A 10529-nucleotide genomic window follows, 5' to 3' on the forward strand; every position below is an offset into this window, starting at 1 on the left:
CTTCTCCAAGTCTCTGTTCCGTTTTCTCTCTTTCCACTACCTCTTTTCCTCATCTCTACTGCACTCTAAACATAATGTACACGCGCATATATCCTCTTTCCCTTATCAATGTGGCCGTTGAAATTCTGCCGGGTTTTCAATCGAATAAACGCACCAGCGGCAACAGCCCAGCCGACGAGAGAAGTTATCGCATGAGAAAACTTTCCTATTAAAGTGATGGGCTGATGTGCTCGCGTGTATTATATATATATATATTAGTGTATGTATGTATAAATGCGTAGTAGAAGAACTTCTCAAGTTTTAACTAAGATAAATACTTAAGTTCCCAGGCTAATGGTTATTGGACGTTTAGAATTGATGTGCGTAGCAAAATATTGCGAGGGATAGCATTTGTACAAGTTACTTTGTGTAATCGCGTATATTATAATATATAACTCGGTCCTTCGTAAAACGAATATTGAACGAAATTATCAAGACTACTAGATTAAAACGCTATATATATATTCAGTTAGCACGAGTAGAGTTATTACATTATGTAAGAGAAAACTCAGGTATGTTTCTAGTTTCAGAACTATTAAAACAATTCAAAATGTTAAGTATATGCTTGTATATGCTAAACACTCCTATCCAATGTAGATGTATTTTGCTTAAAATGTTTGAATAAAATCAAAATCAATATTGTTTTATAGTATTGTTTGTTACCTATTTATAAAAACTCATTGAACAAAAAAAAAAAAATGTAAAAATATATAATTTTACAAACAGATTTTTTCATCCATTTTCTATCAAACTAATGTAATGATCCTGTTATAACTGTTTAATAGGTACAACTATGTTGTACCTATTAAATTAAATATATTTTTTTTTATTGTAAATAAGCTGATTGTAGGAGCACCATATTCAATCATTTTATATTCTATAATGAATATAATAACTATTGAGAGTACAATTATTCATTTTTATCGAATTATAAGATTACATATGATTAATAAATAAGGTTCAAAATTTAAGGCTTAAGAATAAAATTTCTAAAACCATTAAAATATGTACCTAATTCGTTTTATTTCAAGTTGCATACGATTCAAGTATGTTTATGAAAACTAATTTTGTTTCTAATTTAATTTTCTAATTAAAAAGTTTACAATGTTTTTATGTTAGTTTCCTGACACTTCAAATTTTTGAATGTAACTTATACATGAGTTCTAACCTCAAATATGAAAACTTAATGTGTAACATTAATGAAATAAATGTAAATGAAATATTTAAAACATTTTCTACACAAATTTTGATTATTCACACTCTTGACGACATTTTTATTAATCCCATTTTAAACTATTTCATAATAGTCACAATTCTCTACACAAATTTTTCTCTGTCTTTCAAATAGCAGTTAGTGTAATATTGCAAATTATGAAAATATTGAAGTTTGAGATTATGACTTTAAATGATAGACAAATTTTCAAATATATTCAAAACTATATTTTTCTCCAAAACTTAGTCAAATGATTACAAAATATGAAATTAAGAAAAGTCTAATACCAACTAACATAGTAAGAATTTGCATTTAAAATTATGTTTTTTTTATTGTTGTATGATTGAAAAGTATAATTTAGTATTACTTTTGAAGGGACATTGGGATGTTTCCATACCAGATTTTGTTACTACTCCGCTATCAACATAAAACATTTGATGTACACAATTTAGTGATTCAATGAAAAATGAATCTGAAAATGTGTAAGCAGTATTATGAACACAAAAATCAATGCATAGGTACTTACAGTTTTATATTGATGTTAAACGTGGTTTTCAGTGATTTAAGGCTTTGAATGAACACTTTTTGTTTCTAAATTGGAACTAATTAAATAATATTATAAATGGTATAATATTTTTCCTGCTTTTTACATTCTTTGTACTCAATAGTTTTTCTTAAAATATGTGTATGTTATGAGTGCTGCATTATACATTATAGAGGAAAAAGAAACGTCCCCGTTGTGGAAAAGGGGCTAGGCCCGAAATTTGATTCCAACCATTAAAATTTTAAATTACCGGAACACATAATATTCGTTTAAGTTTGAAAATGTGATAAAAATGAATTTTTAGTTTAATCTTTTTTTTTATATTTCCCTATATTTTATCTTTTCGATATGCATTTTGGACATTCATTGTATAGGATCTACTAATTATATTAGTACAGTATTATTATATTTTATTTGAAAATTCAAATACAAATTTCAATCGTGCTATTCTTTTCTAAAATGTAAAATTTAAAAATGGATAAGATTTGTTTCTCTAGAAGTTTTGACTATTCTGTACCGTAGATTTTATAAATTTTATCGTTTTTCATAATTTACTAAAAAATAGTACTATTTAATTATAATTAAATATGCATATTTTGTACGATCTTATCTAATTACCTGATAAGTTTTATTTGATTATTTCTCGCTCTATAAATATAAATATAACTTGCTTGACCATTATATGAGATAAAAACAAATTACAAGTGGTAGATTTTAAATATTTAACTTAATAAACCAATTAAAAACTGAGAAATTTAAATATCAGCATTTTCAATATAACAAACCATGAAATAATGGATTCATAAAATATCTTTTAAAAAGAAGAAAATAAAAAACTTTATACCTAAATGTTTGCTCAAAAATAAATATAAGTAACATAAATAATAAATTAGATTTCAAATTATCAATAAAGTGTTTAGTAATATCATGATTTATATAATGTTCAAGGTATTCATATATCCAACACAAGCAATATACAAACTGGTGAAGTATAAATAAACACTTTTTTTTCTTTTCATATATATTATTAGTTATGCAATAAAGCAATGTCTGAGGAATCTTCCAAGGACCAATAAGTATGTGCGTTTTGAAGGAGGTATATATCAGTGAAACTTTTGTAATTTAATAGTAAAGAATATTCTGAGAAACATATTCTCCTTACCTAAACATTACCATGCAAAACATGTTAATTTACTTTTAAGAATTGATCCCTGGTAAACTAAACGCCATAATAGTTTTTTTTTTTTTTTTAAGAATTTTAAAATATTATTTTCGTTGACTTCAGCACAATACTTGTAGGATAAAATCATTGGGTAACTTGAACTTAAAATATTATACGAGGTAGCGTAGGTACGATTTGTTTAAAAACATTATTTATTTATGATATATAATATATCTTCTGTTTATCCTGGTCTTTAGAACATAGCCAATCGCTACTAAATTTCAAATTAAAACAATTTGTGTTATTGTAATTGTTTTTTTTTTTTTTTTGGACAGCTCAACAAACTTATTTTTTTTTCATTATGATATTACCATTATATTACGACTATAAGTTTATAAATATTTAGATTTTGATAATTACTTTTCACTTATTTCACATTACTATGATAATATATTTATACATTTTTGGCTCCCAATAAAATAAAATCTATTTGTTTCGTAACATTTTTAGCATTTTTATGATCAAACCATCGTATGTTATAAATCTGCATCAAATATTTTACGACTAATACTATTCACATCGATTTTTAGACGTGAAAAAAGTATTTTAAATTAGCCTTATTAAATTTTTTGTATTCCTTACCCTAATAGCATATAAACAAAAATAATATAGGGAGGGGGAAAACTCTTATTAATACAAAATGCTATCTATAAAATCATTAAAATTATTTTGGTGAAATTATTAATTTTTTGTTTCATGTGAGCTGTCCATATAAGTTATTCTATTTATCTTCAAAAATATTTGACCATGTCAAGTTTTTTTTTTTGACAAGTTTTAAATGTCTGACTCTAGGCACATGTCACTTGATTATTTTTAACAAAATATTTAATATTTTCCATTATTTTTTTTGTGAATAAACTTTAAGATTGTAAATATATGCATTAAAAATATCTTTTACAATCAGAAAAATATCCGAAAACTACTTTAAAATAGTCATGATTTATTGGTTGTTATGATAATTCGATAATAACATATACCAGCGGTTCTTTTTATTACGCGGACCCCTGATGAAGGACATTTTTAAATCTCGGACCACCTTATTAATTTTGTTAGGAATTACCATTTTTTTATTAAAAAATATTTCATGTTACAATTACCAATATATTTAAAAGAAAGGTAAATAAAAATATAATAAGTATAAAAAAAATTTTGTTTATTATTTTTGTTATATTTTATATTATTGCATTAACATTTTGTCTTACATAGAAAATTAATTATCGTTTTACTTTTATGATATTTGAAATTAATCATATAATTTAAAATTATTATAGGTATACTTAATGTGAAGGATGATATTGCATTTCTGACATTAATTTTTCTATATTAGGCTCAATATTTGAAAGTTTTAATCGAAGTTCGGACTCTACGTTTTCCAAACGATTGCGAAACTTGTTTTTGACATATACAAGAGCGGATAAGACCTTTTCACATAAATAAATTGTGGGGAACAGAATTAAAACTTTCAGAGCTTTACTTGATAATACTGGATAATCTTTTTGTACGTGCAACCAATAATTTTCTAACGACTTTTGATTAAATTGTAATTTTAAACTACCATTTGTAGAAATTTCTATAAGATTATCTGCTTCCAGTGATGTCAGTCCATTAATTTGGGTTATATCAATTTCAAAAGGGTGTCTAATTCAGTTTCTATTTGTGTCTGGAACAGGAAAATAATCATGGAAGCTTCGTTGTAGATCTTCAATATGTTGTTTGATGTATTTGGAAACTTCTCCGGATAATTCTTCTTTGGTCAATTCAAGGAAACTATTGAGGTATTGAAATGAATCGTAATTTTTCTTTGATAGACGAAGGTTCCATAGTTCCAACTTTTTTATCATCGCTTCAATTTTATCTTCAACTTTAAAAATTGTAACATGGGACCCTTGAAGACTCAAGTTAAGTACATTTAAATGAGCAAATATATCTGAAAGGTACGCTAAACTGGCCAACCTAGAAAAATCATTTAAACGTTCACTTAACGTAAACGATGATTTATGTTCGATGAAAAATAATCTAATCTCATGACTAAACTCAAACAAACGAGAGAGCACTTTACCTCGAGATAACCAACGAATTTCAGAATGTAATAGAAGTTGATAATGTTCACTATCCATGTCCTTGCAAAGTTGTTCAAAAAGTCTTGAATTTAATGATTTGGCTTTTATAAAGTTCACAATTTTTACAGCTTCATCTAAAACTTCTTTTAATTTTGTTGGTATTTTCTTAGAGACAATAGCTTCACGATGAATACAGCAATGATGCCATGTAACTGATAGTATAATATTTCGAATGCGTGCAATTAATCCAGAAATTTTTACTGACATTGCTCGAGCACCAACTGTACTAACTCCTACACATTTTGTCCATTCAATTTCATTTAATATTATAAATTCATTTATTTCGTATTTTGGTAAATATTTCTTCTGCTGTTGTATGTATAACAGAGGTTACAAATAAAATGTCTTTGAAAATGGTATTTTTGTAGTTGTGTCTTACATAACACAGTAATATAGATTTATTAGTTATATCAGTACTTTCATCTAATTGGAGACTAAAATAATCACATTCGTTTATTCTTCTCAACAACTGTTCTTTAATATTTCCTTATAAACTATCAATTCGTTTTTTTATTGTATCATTTGGTAGCGAAATTAAATTTATGTTATTTGCTGCTTCTTTACTGATCATTATAGAAACCATAGCTTTTGCAGTGGGCAATATTAAATCCTCAGAAATTGTGTGAGGTTTCCCTGATTTGTCAATAAGTAAAGAAACGGCAAATGAAGCTTTAACGGCATTTTCATTACTATAACTTGTTGAAGATTTTTTAATACATTTCATATTTTTCCTTAATTCATATTCTTTATTTTTAAAAAAATCAATGGTTTTCGTAATATGTTCTTTATGTTTGGTTTCTAGATGTCTTTTTAGTTTTGATGGTTTTAGTGCCTCGTTTGATAATACTTCAAAACATATCACGCATTGTGGTTTTTGTTCTTCAGAACCGCTACAAATAAAACCTATCGATAAATAATTATTATCATACTTACGAAATGTTGTTAGTTTAATTTTCTTCGTTCATGGTGTCTCCTTATTATCAATCGTAGAATTATTCCTCTTTAAATTTAACCAAACGACTGGACGTTTGAGTGCTGTAAATTTCGTTTGACAAGATAAACTAATAGATAAATGATAATTATAAATATAATTTAAAATTCTATGTTACGCCGATATGGGTAATTAAGATTAGAATACTTGAGGATTAACTTTTCTAAAGTTGCGATAAGACGCGTTCAATACTTGTATAATAATATATTTTACATTTCTAACAATATCATTATTACACACACATGCTGTCCACAGCTGAAATCATTTATAGTGTCGCGGACCCCTAGGGGGCCGCGGACCACAGTTTAAGAACTGCTGACATATACTATAATATCACATTTATGCATGTATTATAAATAATTTTATTGAAATAAAATAAAGAAATAAAAGCGATAGGATCAAGAATCAGATGGAAAGAAGCTGTAAAGAACAGGAACAAATGGCAAGATTTTTATTTAAAGGCATAATCTTAAATGTCAAAACTAAAAAGAAGAAGAAGAATTACAAGTATATCTGAATTTATCAATTTAAATGAATAAATATATTACGAGTACAATAATATTTTTGCAAGCAAATAATACAAATATATTAAGAATAGGTACGAGGTCTTGAAAAATATTGACAATGTTACCTGTAAATATTTTGTAAAATGTGTTTTCCATTGCCAATATAATGCGACATTATGTTGATAATATTTTGTAACATTATTTATATTTATCTTGGAAATATTTAAATAAGTTTTATCTCGCTGTATGGACAATTAGTTTGAATAGAAATTAAAATGTTTTCTCATTTTTGTTTCGAAATCATCGATTCCACAGCTGGGCTCTGATAACTGATATATCTACAAAATCATGTATAATTTTTTTCGTTTAAAATCTATCTAAAATTAATTATTTAATATTTGTTTGTTATGATAATTTCATTTGCGTTTTATTTAATTTAGTACTGAAACACATACTACAAGTAAATACTATAGTTTTATTCTATTCGAAGTAATTTTTGTAATAATAGCTGATGTGCACACATTTTGAACATTTCGCGTGTAAAAAAAAATGCAAGAAAGTTTAAGATCGCCTTGAGAACGTTTTTGGCGTTGATACGTTCATTAAATCGCGAACCGACGAGAATGGTGGATATTTAATTATGCGTGCGCGTTCTTGGCCCGGGCAAACAACGAAAGTGTGTGTGCGGGCGTGCTAAGAACGGAAAATGGATGAAAGGAAAATACAAAATATATGTCTATATATAGAACGACACGTGTATAACGAAAACGCGCTATACCCTTCTTTGTCTCTCATTATCTCTTACCGTATCTCTCATCCTTTACCTCTTTCTCTCTCTCTCTCACACTCTTTCTCTTTCTCTTTCTCTTCAACCCTTATGACGACGACAAGACTGTCGTGTGGGCGGGCGTTTCCTCCATTTATGCTCCGATGAATATGTGTTTGTTCGCCGGAGAGGAAACACTCGGTGGCAGTGGAGTTTGTATTATTCCCGTAGAAATCCCGTGAGCGCATTATCGTCGTCGTCGTCTTCGTCGTGTCATCTCTCTCTCTCCTCCTCTCTCTCACTCTCTCTCTCTCTCTCTCTCTCTCTCTCTGTATTTCTCTGTATCTCTATTTATATATATATAAATTTCTATACTATGTGCCGGGTGCGTACAGTGGTTTTAGTGGTAATATTTCATCGTCTTTACACACGTGGGGAGGGCGTCGTTCGAGCGGCTGGAGATGGGAAATCTTAGAACAGGAGGAAAATAGCTATTTCCGGAGAGATTTCGGCGGCTCAGTGTGTGCGCGCGTGTGGAAAATCGGGTAGAAGTATGTATTCAAAATGGCTATATGCCCAAGACGTGTACTCTGTATAATGCACACGTACTCTCGTCTATATTATAAAAGCTCGATCCCACCACCGATGAAATTCCTTGAGTACTTATGTGCCGTGTACAAATACATTTATACATAATGTATAGTGTACGGTCGCTGGGGGGGGGGACGAGTGGTGGAATAATATCTGACAACGTGTAATATAAATCATCGCACTGCAAGACGCTATACACGCATTCTGCGCCCGGTACAATAATAACAATAATTATTATTATTCGTAAGCCAACGTGACAAAGATTTATTGTCACCGCCTCCTCGGTGCGAATCTGTTCGCCGCATTCTTCTTCGTTCCGTAAATACCCTTGCCACCGTTTCACCACTACAGTCCTTCTGGAAATCATACCTACAAATGCGATTTTTTGACATTGCTGTGCAATTCACCCGTGTGCATACAAAAAAAAATTTAAAAAAATAGATCATCGTACACGTAATAATTTTGTTTCGTGTTTTATTGAAGAAATGTTAGAACTTTATACCACGCGACCATATCACCAACATGTTTATTACATGCAAAAACGTTGTGAAAATATAAAAAAATTAACGGAGACTCTACCTAGTTGGGAAGAAAATGTATTTACAGTGTTATGTAACTCTTGTACCATGAAAGTTTTCACATACATCGATTTAAAATTTATCCGACCCTCCGGAAGTTGACTCCGAGATAACAAACGGCCATGATCGTATTAGTCGTTTGACCTTTTTTCGTGGTGTTTAAAAGTGTGTCCCGGGCTAAATATATGGATCGATGAAGATACCGGCTACAGTACTGGCAAATATATGCGAGAAGTGTGTGACAACGTGATCGTATTCATATCCGTGGTTCTATAAATAAATAATAATTTATGTTTTACGATCTAAAAAAAGAAGAAAAATCTTATAGCATGGGAAGAAACCGTTCAGTGTAAATTCATAGTAAAGGCTTCTTTTATTTTTTTTTTTTTTTTTTGACAATATTGTAGCGATTTAATTTTTCAAAAAACTTGTTTCAATAATTTTGTATAGCTAAACAGAAAATTTTTTAATGTTACTAATGATAACTTGCAAATAATTTAGAACCTATTTTTGTTAGTGAAAAATAAAAACGCTACATCACAGATAATGATTTTTTTTTTTAAAACCAAAAAAAAAAAAAGAAAAACTTACTACAAGTTACAGAAGTAAGTTGCGGCTTATGAAAAAAACTGTTTAACCTTCTTTTATTAAAGTAAAAGAGTGTAGATTTGCTAAGAAAAAAGTTGGCACATAAAAATCCAATAGTTTGGGTTTAGTATCGATTGTACAAAAAAAAATACTAGTTTAAGTTTTTTCTCTTTTTTTTCTCGACTTTCTTAAATCCTTTCTTAAATCCACAAGATGTTCAAAACTGTTTTCCTGAAAACGTTCTGGTAATACAACCCAAGAAACTACTCGAGTATTATATTTGTTTTTTTGCTTCTATTTCCCGATATTGCCAGCACCACTACAGACTAAGTATTAGAATTCATAAACTATACATGTATATTAGAATCATATTTGTATAATAAAAATGATAATCAACTAAAAATATTGACACAATATTATTATATCATCGACAATACGCACGAAAAACAATCTGGCATCATAACATAGAAAATTGAATAGCTCGATTAATTCTTCTTCCCAGAATACTTTTAATTTTTAAAAACTTTTTAAAAATATTTAAAGTAAAACTTATAAAACATTACGAAGTCAAGGTTCAAAAAACAGAATCATCATAGAAAAAAAAAATAAGTATTAAAAAGAAAAAAAAAGAAAATAATTAGAAAAAAAAATTAACTACAATTTAATTTATAAAGTTAGTGTCGTTAAAATGTCTATCTGTTACAATATACCGCTCTAAAAAATAAATAATCAATAAAAAAAAAAAAAATATGTGGTATAAATAATGATGAATAAGGGACAAAATTTACACGAAAAAAAAATGGCACTGGGACGCAACAGTCAGCCGTATTAACACTGGAAAGTTTTGTCCTGCGTAAAATGCATTTTTACGCTTATACTGGTATATCAATTATCCTCTTAATGTTGTCCTGTTAGATATACATATCACTCACTTCTTTCAATAACGTCATGTCTCAAAAATCCGCTATTTTAATTTTTAATTCTTAACTTAACTTTTATAAAATAGTCTTCTTTAATAAGGGACAAAACTACTGGTTTCATCTATAAAGGGTGTTTTACATACCTATTTAAAATTTCAATCGCTGTATGAGTATTTTAGTCAAACGATTTATTATTCTACTTTCTAACTTTAAAATGATTTTTCTGAAAAATCCAGCTTTTTGAAATGTGACATCATTGAAAGGAGTGAACGACATACAAAATATCATGCAACGCCGTTATCAATGCGTAATATGCGCATTCCGATTTGGTCTTATCGTATTTACCGTAGTGTACACGCGTTATGAGTGGTAACGTTACTTGAGAATTTATTATTGATTTTTGTACACACACACACACACACACACACACACACACACACACACACACACA

The 10529-nt window shown here is 28.6% G+C and overlaps 1 protein-coding gene across 4 annotated transcripts in view; it reads right to left on the reverse strand.

Moving 5' to 3' along the window:
- Nucleotides 1-4221: 4221 nt before the first annotated feature.
- LOC112685479 (zinc finger BED domain-containing protein 5-like) overlaps nt 4222-10529 on the reverse strand; it is a 7072-nt gene continuing 764 nt past the window's right edge. The window contains exons 1-4 of one of the 4 annotated variants that reach the window (XM_025557386.1): nt 9162-9665; nt 8637-8840; nt 6761-6973; nt 4222-6173 (exon numbers count right to left, since the gene is read on the reverse strand). In XM_025557386.1, the coding sequence (XP_025413171.1) occupies nt 4662-5345 (684 nt within the window). In that variant the 5' untranslated portion in view covers nt 5346-6173; nt 6761-6973; nt 8637-8840; nt 9162-9665 and the 3' untranslated portion in view covers nt 4222-4661. Of the gene's footprint in view, nt 6174-6760; nt 6974-8571; nt 8841-9161; nt 9666-10529 lie in introns of those variants that run through there. The other 3 variants (XM_025557384.1, XM_025557385.1, XM_025557388.1) reach the window with 3 other exon arrangements.

Source organism: Sipha flava, unplaced genomic scaffold (assembly GCF_003268045.1).
Source record: "Sipha flava isolate LNK unplaced genomic scaffold, YSA_version1 277_pilon_pilon, whole genome shotgun sequence".
Lineage (NCBI taxonomy): Eukaryota > Metazoa > Arthropoda > Insecta > Hemiptera > Aphididae > Sipha > Sipha flava.